The sequence below is a fragment of the Solea solea genome, chromosome 17, assembly GCF_958295425.1.
Source record: "Solea solea chromosome 17, fSolSol10.1, whole genome shotgun sequence".
Classification (NCBI taxonomy): Eukaryota; Metazoa; Chordata; class Actinopteri; order Pleuronectiformes; family Soleidae; genus Solea; species Solea solea.
In genome coordinates, this window is record NC_081150.1 from 4,219,151 (window position 1) to 4,236,259 (window position 17,109).

The following is a 17,109-nucleotide window of genomic DNA, read 5'->3' on the forward strand; positions in this document are numbered from 1 at the left end:
ATTGTATCAACACTCCTACAGTAAAACACACAAGTACCAATTATTCTGTATGGGACAAACCTGAAAATAATGATCAAAACAATCACGCGTCAAACTTGGAAATAACGCTAAATTACACAATGCCGCTGTGTGAATAATAATACTAGTGTGCAAATATAGACAAAAAATTTCATTTTTGTTTTGAAAAAGGTGCTAAATAAATAGATACATACTTAAAGTACTGTATATAGAAGGGTGTAAGTAAAGGTGTACATGTGAAACAGGACAGTGAGTGGAGTCAAACTTCCCTAATGGTTAAAACGTACTGGACCCACAGCGCCTCACAAACGAGACAACAATACTGATGAAAAATAAGAAAATATCATCTAACATGTTGAACAAAGACTTTAAAGAGATCTATTACCAGTCAAACGCACACATATCAGCTTGATCACACGACCTGTGTTCAAACATAAGGAGCGGGACGATGTAGCTGTTTGGTCCTGGCTCTCTTGGAGAGTCCAACCCGTATGGGTCGCTGGCATGTTCTCAGAGGCTGCAGTCTCCTCGGCTGCTCTGGCGCTCCTGCACACAAACATGTAAACACACATCATGAATCAGTCCCTCGCTAAAGCTTCTGTGTGGTAACTCACAGCAGCCTCACTGGGCCCAGGTCATAATTTACCCAGATGTCCGCTTGAGCCCATGTTACATAAATTTGGCCACCTGGCTATTTCTATTCTGGTCAACCAGGAGCTTACACAGATTCTGGTGAGCACACCCCGTTTCGGTCCACAAGGACTGTACAAACTGACTTATTTTGTTAAAAGAGACGATTAAAAAGACACTCGCAGGTGGCGATGTAAGGAGATTGACTGGTACCAATACATGTACAGCATTACAGTAATACAAGAACAAACAAATCAGGGTGAAATCCTGGCAGGAAATTGATTATAACAAAATGTAATATGAGAGTGAGTATGCATGTGCCAGACTGACGTAGTCCCTCGTTTAGTATAAAAACAACGGTGACCATGTAAGTGCATGTGGAAATGCGACGCATTATGACCCAGACCTTAATGATTTCATCCTGTACTTAACATTTAACATATAGATGATTTTTTTGGCCCACTGAACATGACACTTCTGTGCGTGCAGAGAGAGTAGCCATGCTGTTAAACGCTCTTTTTTCCTCCTCAAAATGAGAATCTGAATGCAGTGAGGTTGAAAGACTGACTCTCCTCTCAAATATGCAGCCCATCTTATTCCCAGCAGAGACACTTGGGCTCATAAGGCAGTGGAGAACAGCAGAAGGAAGAGGAGGCAGACAAAGGGAGACTGGATTAAGCTGGTGTGTGTGTGTGGGGTACACTGTGACTATTCTATTCTTATATTGTTTTTGGTCTTTTTTTCTGTTTCTGGTTCAATGTCACTATAGAGTAAGAACATGAGTTACAATTAGTCAAACTAAAAGCATGGCTGACTCATGTAGAGACCTTTTTTTTTTGTTTTTTCAGCACACACTTATACATATTGGAGATTTTTCAAAGGCATGCACATCCTGTTGAGCAGGATTGACAAAATGATACAGCAAGGCAAAAAGTGTCTGCACATCACTTGTTGTTACTAGAAAAATCTCTTCAATACCAGCCAGGTGTTGTTTCAGGGCCCTTCTTTAGAATTTTGGAGATTTGGGAGAGGCTTCAACTGAAATACTGCTTATATACTTTCACATTACCTAACTACATTGTGGATTCATTGCTTTGATTTGGCTTTGTTCTACATGCGAAACAAATGTTAATCTCTATTTTCCAAGTGGCAACGCAAACAATAAACAATAGCCAATAAAATCACTTTATGCATTTAATATGAAACAATACACTGTTGTCCAAAGGCCATTCTCCCCTCCGCTTGTCTGGGTTGTTGTCTTATTTTTCTCGGTCAGAGTGTAGCCAACCGTGGCAAACGCCACAACGTTGTTGCTTTGGCAACAATAGTAACTACCAAATGTCGCCTCCAGCACCGGCCATGAGACAACTGGTAAAGGGAAGCATATGTGAGACTGCAGCGTCCGTACATCTATCTATCTGTGCATAATCAGGTGTATCGTATGAGGTGGGTGGTTGATGCACAATTTTTGAACATATGTTTAAACAGAAGGATAAATGACTGAATTTTTGTGTCAAAAGCACATTAAAATGACTGGGTATGAAAATGTGCTGTACAAATAAAATGAGTTATTTTATTTGATCAACAAAAATGCTCTGTAGTCTTCACATGAAACTCACTGTGACTCAGTTGCTCTAATGTCAGTGGACAAGTGAAGGACGGCGACCACGTCTTTCTCCTCTGCTCCGTCTCCCGGGGCTCTGAAAGTAAAATTGACGGTCAGAGTCAACCAGGAAGGATGGGCTAATTCTATCTCATTTGTTGCTCTGTTTACCCTTAAACAAGGCTTTTGCATTCATGGCGGCGTTATCATTCACCCACAGTTTATTGAGAAAGGGAAATGAATATTTCAACAATTATGAGCAGAAGTTGTGTCAATGTGGAAAGACAAATCAATAAAAAGTAATTGTATTTCCTTTTTTGAATTAACCTTGCTGCCATTTTAAAGTCCATCACCTAACATTCAGGAAAACAAGACTAAAAACACTGAAATGAAACAACAGTTGGCGCTAATTAAACTATTTTTATGTTACTTCAGGAATGTAATTTAATGGTTGACACCTTTTGTTACAGATGATATTTTGTGGGTGAGCAAAAACATTATTTTTGTATTGAATTTCACACTTGTTATCAACACTGAATATAGAGACACTGTGCTGATATTTGTTCCTGAGAATACAATAAGCACTTTCGGAACCTCTGTATTTTTCTGCAGCCTTCACTGGTGTTTCCTGGCATGCGTGGCGTCCAAGTGGCACCTCCTGCTCGCCCTCACAGCCACCAGAGGCACAAGAAACCACTGGATCACCTCCAAAGTCTTCATCGGCATCATCTAAACAAGAGACAAGACATTCATCTGGCACTGTTATTTCAATATAATAAGCTTCAAGGTAAATTGTTTTCTATGAAATATTCTCTTATGGATGTAACAGCCATATTTAAGTTTTAAAGCATCCAACTGCAGCAGTGTAGAGTCATAATGTTCAATTCAACCTTTTGCTAAGAATAATTTGAGAGGGGATTTATACCACGCTCCAGTTCCTACATTCACCATGATGCTACAGCCAGCAGCATAATCTTTGCATTAAGAAGGGAAATGGAGCATCAGGGCTGTGCCCACAGGGAAAACAATCCATCCACCAACACCTCTCCGCTTCAGTGGTTATCATGCTATGGCTTGTGGAAAAACAATAAGTTGTGACTTTTATGGGGAAGTTATTTCCTGGAATAGAATCAGAGACTTCCTGTTGTTTTGTTGTCACTACTACAAAGGCTCTTGGCGAGAAAGTAAGGAAGTGTTTCCCAAAATGTATGCCAGATTTTCTGTGGTTAAAAACTACAAACATGTGGACAAAACTTGAATAATTTGTATATTATTCTGCATAGTTAAAGGGATATTTCTATTGATACATTCAAGCCACTATCTAATTAATTCACACAATGCTGACTATTTATCAGCTCCATATGACATTCTATGTATTCCTCAATTTAGCAGGGTTTAGACATTCTCTCGGGCTGCAAACAGACTAGAGTATGACAAAAACATGAAGAAGTGCCTACGATAAGTTTCAGTGGTGAATCCTACTGCTCAAAAATCCTTCTTACCCCCACCCATCCCTGCACTGCTGCTGTATACACACAAACGCTACCTCAGTTAGGTCTAATACTATTGCATGTTTTCATATGAAAGACACAGTTTACAAATAATGTTACATCATTTCTGTTAATGGAGACAAACAACAACAAAAGTCAGCTTTAAAGTAATAGCTGTACCTTATGACTACTATAAATATCCCTGATGCAAGTCTTGGACCAGTGAGTCTCTACATGACTTATATTAATCACTACATACTGTACAGTCAAGGTGAATCATACTGTATTATTTGTAGTTACCTGATGAGTGTCTGTGACGTCCCATTTCTGGGCTGCGGAGATGTTCTTTGCAGGTTGAAACATGGCTCTCCAAGGCCCCAGCTGCATCACTACACTGCTCTGGGGTCGATTCTTTGCTGTTGCTTGAAAAATCATTCATACTGATGTCAAAAAACAAGTTCAGCTCTTTCAAGACCATGTCAAATTGTTTTGTCATCTTAAACTCAGAGGAGATGTTCACATCAGATGGACCATCATGCTCAGAGGAAACAGAGGAGGACACAGACAGAGGCTGGATGTGCTCACAGGCTGAGTCACAGTCAGGCTGTTGCTCTGGCCATCTGAGGGCAATTATTTCTGCTTCTGAGATAAAGTTTGGGAGTTCATTAGAAGCACAGTCGCTGCTTAACAACTCAAGTGCCATGTTGTCAATATGATGCTGAAACTTTGCCACTTCCTCTTTGCCCCCTGCCTCCTCTCCTGGTATCTCCTCATGTTTGTCACTCTCTGCCCCCGGCACGGAGAGGGAGGGTTGTTGCACCGATGTTTTCAGCAGCTGCCTAGGCAAGCTGGTGAGGAGAAGGCTGTTGCCCAGGCCGGCATCATCATCACCCTCATCATCATCTGGTGAGAGTGGGATCTTTTTGAAAGTGTCAAACCCCCTCGGCATCCGGTCATAGAAAGTGAAGACAGATGGTACTGGGGAAAATCTGTCATTGCAGTTTAGGGCTGTGGAGTTGTTGTTAGCATTTTGGAAATGGCTTGAATCGTGCTGGCATGGAACAACTGCATCGCTTGCTGGAGCAAGAGCAAAAATTGAAAGGTCATCTTTGTTTGCAGCCATTAAAGTCTCAGCTGTACTTGGGTTGTGTCGACAATCTTGGCTCAATGTGTTGCCACTTTTAGTCGCATTGTCCCCAGTCAATCCACTAATGCATTCAATATGTGTCAATTCAGTTGTGTCTGTTCTTTGTTCACTTTGCAACAGATTTTCTGTTTTTGAATTTTCAATTGCGTTAATTTTAATTTCTTGTCCACAATTTATCACCTTCTCCATTTCCTTTTTTGCATCTTCAAAATCCTCAAAAAGTGTGAACCTGTTGTCACGTTCACAAATTTTGGGTTTTTCATTTTGTTGCACACACTTCCCCTCTGTGTTCTCCAAGTTCTGATATTCCTCAGGTTTTATTTGTTCTCCAAAACTAATGAAGTCCTCTCTTTCTTTTATGTCTGTTGCTTTTTCCATTCTGGCAGATGCAGCATGTGAATATTCAAGCTGTTGTGTCTTCATGTGGTCAAACCAGACAGGGACACAGTCTGATTCATTCTGCTCTTTCAACTGATGTTTCTCAGATGTAGGACTTTCATGTCGTCCATTTTCAATATGAGGATTTGATGGTCTATGTGGACTCCTGCTGGGACTGGCATTCCAACAGTTGCTGCTTTCACTGCCAGTCATGTTGTGTGTTTCATTAATTGGGGTTGAATGTGCATGTGGTTCTGTGTCTGGCAGACACAAGTCCTCTTTTTCTTTGCACTTCTCTATAGTGCTTTGGTGATTAAACTGGTTGTCCTGGTCATCAGCTGAAAACTCATGCGTTTCCATCTCGCAGACTTTTACTGATGGAGATCTTTCTACAGCTGCAGAGCTCTCTGAGTTGCAATGCTTCTCTTCAGCCTCCCTGTCAGTTTCGCTCCGGATTGCAGGGTCAATTACCCTGAAAGAGGCAGGATCATTATCTCCTTCAGTGGGCTCAACGCTGATTTTTGCAGGCACTGTCGTCTCCGTCGTGTGATCAGGGGCTTCTCTCCCAGCTGTGACTATCATCTTGCCAGTGGTGTGCTCTTCTTTTGCCCCGCAGAAGTCATCAGCACTAGCACTCACATTTTCAGCTGTGATATTTCTGGCTAATACCACATCATGAAAAACAGTTGATCCTTCAGTACATTCAGCAACAGAGGGGATTGAGTTTTCACTCATACCGTCATTAACAAGGCCTTCTCTATCACAGACGGCAGCATTTTCATTCTCGCAATACTGCAATTCTGATTTCTTTCCCACTTCATTTAAACCGCATGCCAACTTGCCAGAGGGGTCCTCCTCAGGGTTTGAGTGAAATGATTTACAGTCTACATAATCACTGGGAGATATCTGATCGAGCCCATTCTTTTTCTGATTATCAGATTGGCTCCCTGTATTATAGACACCTGTGTCATGAAGAACATCTTCATAAGTGCAATCCTTCTCACTTCTGACCTCTTCATCACTTGAACTGAGGGTGAATACTTGGATTTGACTGGCATTGTTTTGCACCTGTCTCCAATCTTTGTCATCTCCAGCAGGGAGGCAGTTGCCACCCGGAGGCTCGTCTTCAAGTGATTTCCCCAGCCGTTCACAATCAGGATGACTGGACATGTCAGCGCAGGTGTCTTTTAAAGTGTGAGTGTCTGTAAATGCCCCACCTGCATCATTTCGCAGGGATGAGCTGCACTTGTCACTTTCAGAACGTGAAGTCTGCTCATCTTTCTGGAGGTTGAGGAGGAGTCTCTCAGCAGTGATAAAAGACACTGTAGTCAATCCTGTGTGTGTGCTGTCAATGTGTGAAGCACTTGCTTGAGAAAAAGGGGGGATGATGAATGTTGTGTGTTGTGGTTGCTCATCTTTAACATGCCCGGATTCTGCTGAGTATATCAGTACCACACTCTTCTGCAGGTTATTATTTGACGGTGGAGTGTTGGTGGTTTGCTGAAGTGTCAGAAGCTCAGGAAGGTCAGCCCTCCATTCAAAGTTGTGGTTGTTTGTCATGGTAACATCCATTCTTGGTCGTTTTGGGGAGAGTGGTGAATTAAGCTCCATCTCTGCTACAAACCAAGAACAGAAACATCTTAAGTGTGAAAACATGAAAACAGCATCAGAGAGCCACACTTCTGCACTACTGCATTTAGAAAACACAATCTTGTAAATAAAAATTACATTTTACATTTCTAACATGACTTTTATTTAAGTAGCTGATGATCTTGGTAACGTCATGTGCCCATTTGTTTGAGGCATTAGTCCACATGCTTTGTTGCTTGAAAATGTAAGAGTTGTATCACAGCACACCTATGAAGTAAAAATAAAACAACATAATAGTCACTGAGTGGATTTCTCATACTCGAACAGTGTGTGACACAGCATGTTGCTCATTCACTCTCCATAATACAGAAAGGGTTATATAGTACTGTCACTGTTTAATTAATTTCCCCATTTAACACCAGCCATCAATAAACACTGTGCATGAGTTTCTGATAACAATAGCTTTGCACAACTGGTCTTTTGACAATTCCATTCATCGCTGTAGGAAAAGCATAGATGTTATGATTAACATTGACAACAGCTCAGTCCTATTTTAGGTGTATGAGTAAGCTGGTAGTGTGGTACATTGTGATAGTGAGCCAGCATGCAGAATACACTGAACCGAAGGAATTCAGCTTTCATTACTTATTTTTCTGAAAATGGAAACCTGAATAAGACAGAATAATTTTAGATCACCAGGTTGGAGACATTTAACATGTGAGGTATCTGTTCCCAGGCAGAGTACATTTACTGTATGGTCACTGCAGGGTCTACATGTGTCACTCACAGTAAAACTAATATATCAAATTAAATGAGGTTGTCACCACTGTCACATTGCTGCTTGTTTTGCACACTAAGCTTTGAATTACCAGAGGAAATACTAATATTTATACAGTAAATCATTACTTTGTACTTTTATTGCTGATTGACTGAGTTATCTGTGTGCTCTGACAGCTATATGCTAAATAGAGCAAAAAGAACAAAGGGCTAAACATATCAGAGAAATGTGAGTTTGTTTTATATACTTTTGAACTACCCACTCTTTAAGTTTTAATTCTGTTTAACATTATGACTTTAAAATTATATGGCTGTGCCTTTTATGAAGGCAGCTAGCATACTTGCGGCTAATGTAAGCTAATGCTACATTAGCTTAATTGTACTTTTATATTTCACTTGTCTGTCCAGTTACTAATTATTTTGTCTGAAATGTCTCACCTTATGAATTAGTTGGTTGAAGAAAAAAATGATTTACACAACCAGGTAACCTGGGTTAGTTAGCTGGTAAACTAACTCTGTTGTCTTCTCTACAGCAGCCCTTGAACACTAGGGTTGCCAGATGGTTTTCCTCTGGTATTTGGAAACTGTTTGAGTTTGCTGTTAACCACAACGTTCAGCCCTTCACAAGCTAAACAGGTAGCTGGAATGATTGTATTTCACTCCCTATATTCAGCCAATTTTAATGTTGTGGCTCATTTATGTGCAGTGAATGAATATTACATGAACAGTTTAATTCAGCAGTGAATTGGTCGCTACAGCTATGGTATTTCATAATACACTGTGTCAAAATATTAAGTGCACGGCTATTTAAAGACATTGGTTAAATAACTGTTTGGTTTTAAAGGCTGTCTATCTACAATACAAGCATGTTACAAGACATTTGGTCTTAGTAGTAAATGCAATTGGACTTGTGGGAGCAGTATAGTTTGGGTAACAGGGTTTTTCTCTTGTTCCGCAGACCTGGCAACCCTGATTAGTAAACATACGCAGTTTTTATGAGGAAAAAAACATGAGGTAAGAGTAGTAGTTTGTCCTCATACTCTGAACCTCACTAAAATGTGAAATAACAAAAGTATTTTGGCGTGTTTGTCATATTTTTTCTTACTAATCTTCTTTTATTCGGGGGCAGCGGCGTCATATATTGCTAACTACACATCGTGAGTGAGTGATTGAATGAGTGAGAGTGAGAGAGAGAGAGAGCGCGTGAGAGCGCATCCCCACCTCTCTCTCTCTCTCTCTCTCTCTCTCCGTGTCTGTATCCTCCTCTCAGCAGCAGCAGCAGTGTGTTTTTAGCAGCATCATCCTAAAGACCCACGCCGCTCACTTTCACTCGAGGCTGACTTTTCTCGCGCAGAAAATTCAAAAAAAAAAAAAAAACACACTATCAAACACACGAGAGAAACCTTCACCCTCCAGAGGCTCGACAGAGGGGCAGTTTGTGAGCGTCTGAACCGAGTGTTTTCCCCACGTCTTCGCAGGTTTTTCTGACCACTCCAGACATCACACCGGACTTCTCCCGTCGACTCCGCATCCTCGCAAGGTAGGATGGATAACACAGTGACTGACGCACGGAGCACAACACCTAATATCCTCCTCACCGACCTCACTTTATTTGTAATAAATAGAATACTAGCATAATTCGGCTCCAGTTTGGTTTTTATTCGACTCATTAATATGTATTTATTAGCGGGTTAAGGCCAAACTAATGAGACCTAATTTACCATAAGGACACATACCGTTTATCAATACATCCTCCGCAGCTCCTTTATTGATCCAGCACGCAAACAGGCGATTTATCAACATTAAAAGATCAGGGTTTGGTGTGGACTTACTCTCCCTGCCCACACACACACACACTATCACAATCAGGCTGCTATTAATATATATTCATCAGCTAAGTGAACAGATAAAGGCAACTTGTCACTTTGTGTTGGTGCAACATGGCGTCTTCATATGTGGTGTGATGTTGTAGCTTGGCACCTGGTCCTGATGTTGCATGTGTGTGGGTGTGTGTGTGTGTGTGTGTAGACTTGTATTTGTTGAGCTTTTCTGACATAAACCCTGACAGGACCAGTAGTCCTCTTGGAGACCTAAACCTGGTCCTAATGAGGCAGAACCTAATTTCCGAACTGGTTAAGTTTAGGGCTAAAATTGAATTGTGGTTAGATTAAGGAGTAACTGGTTATGGTTAAGATTGAGACCCTGTTAAGACTGTTGAAATGAATGTAAATCAATGCAATGTCCTTATAAGGATGGCTGTGTGAACCTGTGTGTAGGTGTCTATGTGTCTTTTTTTTTCTTGGGAAGCTGTTTTGTGTGAATCATTGCAGGCAGGCAAGACCACCAGTACCTCCTGTGCACACACACACACACACACACACACACACATGCGCACACATTTCAGGAGAAAACTGGCACCAGGATTAGACAGAAATCCATCAGAATTTCTCCAGAATCAAAGCTTTAACCTCTTCTCTTTTCCTGTCTGATGGCGGTTCCTCTCTGTCTGCCTCTCAAGGTCATTCCCTCTTGGCAAATGATGGTAAAGGGACAGTGTTATGTAATAGCCTACAGCGTGGCTCAGGGGTAGTTCTTCATCTTTCACGACTGTAAAATCACTCACTTTGACTATTTTTTTGAGTCAGTCTTTACCTCATTGCTTATATATGTCCAGCTATGTGTGTATGTGTGTGTGTGTGTGTGTGTGTGTGTGTTTTTTTTAATGCTTATTGCCTGTGATGAAGTCCCAATGGACTATGAGACAAAGGACTATGACTCAGGTTTAGAGACAGTGTGGTTCTCTGCTGCTCTCTGCATTGCACTGCAGACTGACCCAGACTCGGTCCTTCTCATGTCTCCAGCTAAACGAACAAAAAACATTGACAACTTCTATCTTGATTATGCACAAATCAATTTTTTCTTTAGATGGTGCAAAAACTCTGCCATGCGTAAAATGTGCAGCTAATGGGGGGTGGGTTGTATTCAGTGTTGTGTGCTAACGAGAGTGTCACACCTCTCACATCACACCATGATCATTTCCATTTTGCATTTATCCTTTTTTCTCATACCGCTGTGCATTTCACCCTGTGTTCATCTGGTGGACGGGGAAAATGTACAGGGTGGAGAATGTAAGAGGAATCTCATCATCACAATTGTGGCTGCTGAGTGGAGATATTTTTTTTTTAGGTAGTCAAAGCTTCATGTTCAATTATTTATCGCATTAGAATCATTCGTTTGATGGAAACAGACAAATCAACCTCTTCAAACGCAACACTCAAACACGCGGAGAATGTAACAAAAATGTATCCACGTCGCTAAATTCAGTCTACCTAGACGATTTATATGTTTAATAGTGTTGATTGTGGTTTTTGTTACATAAGTAATAGCAGTCCAACAGGCTGCGTCTGCAGCAGTCAGTGGTGTGTGGGTTTACTGTCCTGTATCACAAGAGTGTGAACATTTGTATCATGGTTTTAGTCTCATTTCAGCATCGTTCATGACATGGCTAAAAACATTATCATGATAAAAAAATAAGTCGATAAAAAGGCAGATCATTTATCAATAAGATTATCTCCTTGGTGAAGGTGAAAAACACTTACAAACACAGAAGTATTTCACAAATCTGAGGCAAAACAGTGCAGTAATAATATCAATTATTTGTAATTTTCAATTATTGCCCAGCCCGACGTTCTGCCCACAGTGTGATCGATAACAGAGCAGATAAAGGAGTGAAATATTTTTATTAGCAGCTGTGGAAAGTGAGAATTACACGCATGATATGGACAAAAAAAGTTTAAATCACTTGATATTTATAGTTATTGCAATGCCAAATGAATAAAGACAGAGTTTTCCTGAGTAGGGCTGCAAAGATTAATTGATTAATCGATGGTTAGTCGATTACTAAACTACAAATGTTTGATGATCTACTTATCTTTAAAAATAAGTTACCAATAAATGATTTGAGTAAATAAATAAATATAAGAAAAACAGCTTATTTGCTCCTGTGTGACAATAAACTAAATATCATTGGTTTGTTGTCATAACAAAACATTTAAGGAAGTCCTCATTTTAAGGTTGAGGAAACACCAGTTGACATTTTATGGACCAAACAACTCATTGATTAATCAAGTAAACAATTGGCAGAATAATTGTTTATGACAATAATCAATAGTTGCAGGCCTACACCAAGTAATTGTGGTTTCAAACGAACAACTGCTAAACAGCAAATGTCAATACACGAGTATTTTGTGACATTTCATGGTGTGATGCTGTATTGATTCTTGGAAGTGCTGCAGCAATGTTGACATGTTCTTAACAGTAGATTTCTGACTGTGGTGTTGTGTTGTATTTAAGCCTCTGATGAATTGATAGCAGATGTTCTCCTTCCGTAGACATTCATGGATGGCTCTGTGTGTGTGTCTGTGTCTGTGTTTCCACACTTGCTTGCAATATGAGCAACAGAGGCCCAAGAGTTTTAACCCTGACGTGGATTTGAACAGAGGCTTGTTGCATCTCTGATTGCCTTGTTGTTTATGTATATGATGTTATTATTTTCACTATGAGAGTTGTTGTTTTTTTCACAATAGATAATATGTCGCAACATATCACGTTGCTAATAATACAACATTATATCGTATCGTAATCCCCTTATCGAATTACGTATCGAATTGCCACATTCTTGCAAACACATACGTTTAAACAGGGAAACATTTCACAAATCTCACACTGAAGCGTTCATAGCTGAATGTATTCCTCAAATGTTGTTAGCACAAACACAATGTCAACGAGTAGAGGTGTAAATAGTGATTCTTATCCTCAAAGCTTCAAAATTGATTCAACATTTTCAAAAATCGATAAAATTGATTAATTATACTGGGTTAACACTCAGGTTACACCCAGGATACTTGTGCTTAAATAAAATAATCCATCCATTCATTTTCTACCACTTTTTCCTCCACAGGAGGGTTGCGGGGGGGTGCTGTGCCAATCTCAGCTGACATAGGGCGATAGGCGGGGTCACACCCCGAACAGTTGACCAGTCCATTGCAGGGCCACACATAGAGACAAACAACACTCATTCACTCTCACACTCACCACTACGGACAATTTAGAGTGACCAATTTACCTAATCCCCATTTTTCATGTTTTTGAACTGTGGGAGGAAGCCGGAGAACCTGGAGAAAACCCACACACACGGGGAGAACATGCAAACTCCATGCAGAGAGGCCCTTGTTCCAACCGGTGCTCAAAACCCGGGTCTTCTTGCTGCAAAGGCATGAGTGCTAACCACTACACCAACCGTGTGGCCCGTTGCTTAAATAAATGTAAAATAAATGATTGGATTTGCTTGTGTTTACGTTCCATAAAAGTTATCTAATCTTGCAAACACATTACTCTGATTTCATGATGACAGAACTTTCCTTAGCACACAACAGCAATATGTACTGAATACATCGAGTCAAATTGTGAGATTCTGAAAGACTCTCACCTCTATCAGCTAGGGTTGAAAATTTCCAATAATTGAACGTGCTATTAAACAAAAGTTGGTTACGTGTTAAGAAACACATATTTACCTTAATTTAAAGGTTAAACATTGTACATTAGTGGTACATTCATTAATATATCACACAATTAACAATAATACACCACCAGCATAATTCACATAAATAATGAATCACAAACAAAAACAAATGTCTAATAAAACAATGACGCTGTTGCTTGAAAAAGCCGTTTGTGTCACAGTTATTTTTAACAGCCAAAAGGGTTGTCAAAACCATGCTGACAACGTTGTTAAAAATATTTATATAAATATATTTTTAAAGAAATGAGTAGGAAGATGAAGATATTTTGAATTAGCTTCAACAAAGCATGTTTGCCTGGTGCGTCACTTAAAAGAATTTGCAGCTGCAGGTTTTATAAAACAGTGCAGGGCTGCGGGGGTGGAATTTATAAAAAAAAAAAAAAGTGTTATTTGTTTAAGCCTTTTCACACCATACATTAATCACTGAAGATAAATCCTCTCCCACTGAGGTAAAATATTTGCGTGTGTCGTTATGTAATCGACTTTTTGGCAGAAAGTTGGAGGCACTGTGTTGTGTATAAGAAACGGCTCGTGTTGTGACGCAGGCCTGGGCCACTGGCAACACACTGACACGGTACAGACACAGACTGAGCTCGGCTGCTTGAATGAATGAAAATCCTGCATTATGTGCATTGTGAGCTTTTGTTATGACATTCTGAACGTATCAGAAATGAATGAGCACATCAGAGGACTGCACTTCTCATCAAAAATGTAATGTTCATTCTGTTTGCTGCCTCTTAAGGCCGGCAAAAACACTGACCTTATCAGGACCAGTAGGAGAAGAAAACCTGGTCCTAATGAGGCAGAACCTCATTTCTGAGGGTCTAGTTAAGTTTAGTATTTGTGTTATCTGAGGTTAGGTTTAGGCAGCAGCTGGTTATGGTTAAGGTTAGTGTAAAAGTAAAGTGTTTCCCAGGTATTACTCATGTTGTGGGGACCTAAATCTGTTAACACAGTCACATTATGGCACATTATAAGCAAGTCCATAATTTAATAACTATAATAATATATACAGTAGTTAGAGTAAGAGTACGGCCAGTAGTAGGTATGGTTAAGGTTAGAGTAAGTCTCCAGGAACTGTGGCTGTGTGTGTGTTTGTGCTTGCAGCATCATGCAGTATATGCTGACAGTATGCTCATAATGTGCCTGGGATGCTTTGAAAAGCAGCACTTCATCTTAATTCTTAATGATCTCAGTTGTCCTGGGATGCAGAGTGCACACTAAGTAACAGACACGCAGTCTTAAACACATGGCACTCGCACGCGTAATTGTGACAGGCTGGAATTCAGAAACGATACATGCTGTGTAAAACAAACACTTTGTATCTGTCACACACTAGCACACACACACACATTCCTTTGCAGTCAGTGACATAATGTCCAGACTGACGCACACTGTGTGCTGACATCTCTCCCGGGACACATCTGTCTCCTGCTGCAGCTACTGTCTTCAGGCTCCACACTCCATATTGTAGCAGTTTGAATTACACTGGGTCTTCAGCTTCACTGAAGTACTAACCCACTGTCTTTTCAAGCAGGAGATAGTTGGCATACTTAATGTTGAATTTCTACCTTATTCTGGATTCAAGCACCCATTGTTTCATAATTCTTATTCTTGTTTTTCTTGGTCTCTTCTTCATGTTCATTTCTGTCAGCGTTGGCCTTCTTCTTCTTCGCTGGTGCTCTGCAACTGTTGGCATTAACTGCAGTTCAAGCCCCCTACGCAGAACAGATGATCAAATATGTAGAGGAAGGTTAAGGTAAAGGTTAAATCAGGCAATAATGTGACATTTTAAATGCCAAAAATGGCATTAAACACCAAAGATGTACAAGAAGAAGAAGAAGAAGAAGAAGAAAAGCATAGTCGTCATTTGAAATGTGTCTGTCGATATTGTTGCAGCATGTTCACTCTCACTTAAGAAGCAGTCTCAGTTCAGTAGCATCAGATATTAAAGTATAAAGATATGGTCTGTTCATTTGAAACTGTTAATAAGAGACACTTTAATCTCTTTGTTCACTCCAAATCCATCACTGAATATCTGTTTCATTTGGAGGTTTATGTAGAAGGGACGTGTTTGTTATTTGGTTTGAGATTTAACTGAAAAAAGATGAGGTAGAGGAGGGAGTGTATAACAGCAGTAGTTCATGCTTTGTTTTTAGCACTGTAAGGCCCAGTAATGTCTGCTAAGAATAGTTTATCTTTAATCTCAAATACAAAACCTTGTCTTTGTTGTTTGTCATTGACTTTTGAAGTCAGTATTTTTCGCAGCAGCAATGCTGTCATATAATGTTGAGCACGGGTCATTATGAACAACATAGGAGAGGTCTATAAAGGGTGAGTTGTTTATAGATATATATATATATATATATATATATATACTGTATATGTGTGTGTGTATATATATATATATATATAAATTGGCATCTAAACTAGTGATTGGTGGTCAGTTTAATAGATTTCCCTTTTATTGAATCTGTATATTTTAGTATGTTCCAAAATCCAAAATGTAACCTGATATCTGCACTCTAACCTCTTAAAAGCAGAGCTTCATATAGAACGAAAAACAATATTGTCATTTAGGGCCTAACAATGTGGGTAAAATATCCATTGCAATAGAAAAATGATTTGCTGTTGTAGATTTAAAACAAGATGGAGCATTAACACAGGAGATACCATCAACTACTACGCTCTAAAGCAAAGACGAGAACTGTTTCTCATATGTCTGCATGGCATTTTGTTTACAAATGGCATAAAACATAGTAAGATTGAATTGCAGCCTTTGCAATTTGGTAACTGCGCTGATTTGAAAATGATTGTTTGTTCAGCCCTCGTATCATCCATCACTGCTCTCCTACAGTGAGATGCCGATTTATGTCGGGCCGTGTCAATGTTTTGGTCCCTTCAATGAATTTAATATCACCATTTCCATTGAATACAAATATTTATTTGGAATGATGAGTCAGGCAGCCATTTGTTTGTATTGTGAAGGAGAAAAAGGAGCTGCCGCTTTTGTTATTGTGCCCATCCACTGTTGCTCCGTGATTATAGTCATTGCTGAGAATCTCTGTTATGTTGATGTTTCCCAGCAAAGCTGCAGATGAAGGATCACAGGGTCAGCTATTCAATGAGGAAATTGTACAGACTCTTCTCCTTTTCGGGAGCAACTGAACATTCTGAGGATGTTTTCTTGAAAAGCTCGGCTTTTGATGCAAGATTGTTATCTGGATACTTGTGTGCTCATGTTGTATGATGTGCACCATAATAACCACGTACTGTACCGCCTCTTCACATACAAGGCCATGGTACTAGATGGCCCGCCAGTGCAGGGCTATAAATGTGTGGGTGAAGAGGATGTTACGAAGCTGTGCCTGTATCTCCACAACTGACTGTTAATCCACAGTATTTGATGTGAGTGTCAGTTTGAGGGAAAAAAGTCCTCCTACACCCATATTGTTGTTTTCTTCAGCGAAACAAACGACTCTGGGTTTGTACTAAAAGCCTTGTGACAAATAACGAGCAGTTGAGACGTTCAGGTGTCACACGTGCAGCTCGTCCCTTATGAATTCATCAAAGGTCTGCTTGAAGTGAAGGGGTTTTTGAAGAGTATGGGTATGTTGTTCAGAAACAGCATCGCCATGATCATTATTACAGAATGTCCACCAGAGCACACTGAGCACTTTTCATACTTAAACATGTCAAACTCAGGTTTTATGCCTGGAATTTAAACAATAATAATATTTGAAAATGTTATTGCTTCAATATGATTAATCTTAGCCAACCTTTTTTTTTTTTTTTTTTTTACATTTTTAATAATTTTGTAGTGCTTTGTTTCCTGTTTTAGTTTTCTCCCTTTGTCAGCTGGTTTTTGTCCATTGTCTTTTGGTTTTTGGATGTC

General features: G+C 39.8%; 2 protein-coding genes across 3 annotated transcripts in view; one reads left to right on the forward strand and one right to left on the reverse strand.

Moving 5' to 3' along the window:
• Positions 1-202: 202 nt before the first annotated feature.
• LOC131443898 (uncharacterized) lies at positions 203-8,241 on the reverse strand. 2 transcript variants are annotated; one of them, XM_058613963.1, is made up of 5 exons: positions 8,072-8,241; positions 4,042-6,882; positions 2,846-2,980; positions 2,268-2,348; positions 203-564 (listed from the first exon to the last, which is right to left on the reverse strand). In XM_058613963.1, the coding sequence occupies exons 2-5, from the start codon at positions 6,875-6,877 to the stop codon at positions 446-448; spliced, it is 3,171 nt and encodes a 1,056-aa protein (XP_058469946.1). In that variant the 5' UTR covers positions 6,878-6,882; positions 8,072-8,241; the 3' UTR covers positions 203-445. The 2 variants fall into 2 exon arrangements, with proteins under 2 accessions (XP_058469946.1, XP_058469947.1); XM_058613964.1 differs by having other exon boundaries at positions 4,042-6,879; positions 8,072-8,174.
• Positions 8,242-8,914: 673 nt separating this feature from the next.
• LOC131444163 (visinin-like protein 1) overlaps positions 8,915-17,109 on the forward strand; it is a 41,709-nt gene continuing 33,514 nt past the window's right edge. Inside the window, exon 1 of the mRNA XM_058614351.1 lies at positions 8,915-9,173. The gene's annotated coding sequence lies outside the window, so the exon portion shown is untranslated. The remainder of the gene's footprint in view (positions 9,174-17,109) is intronic.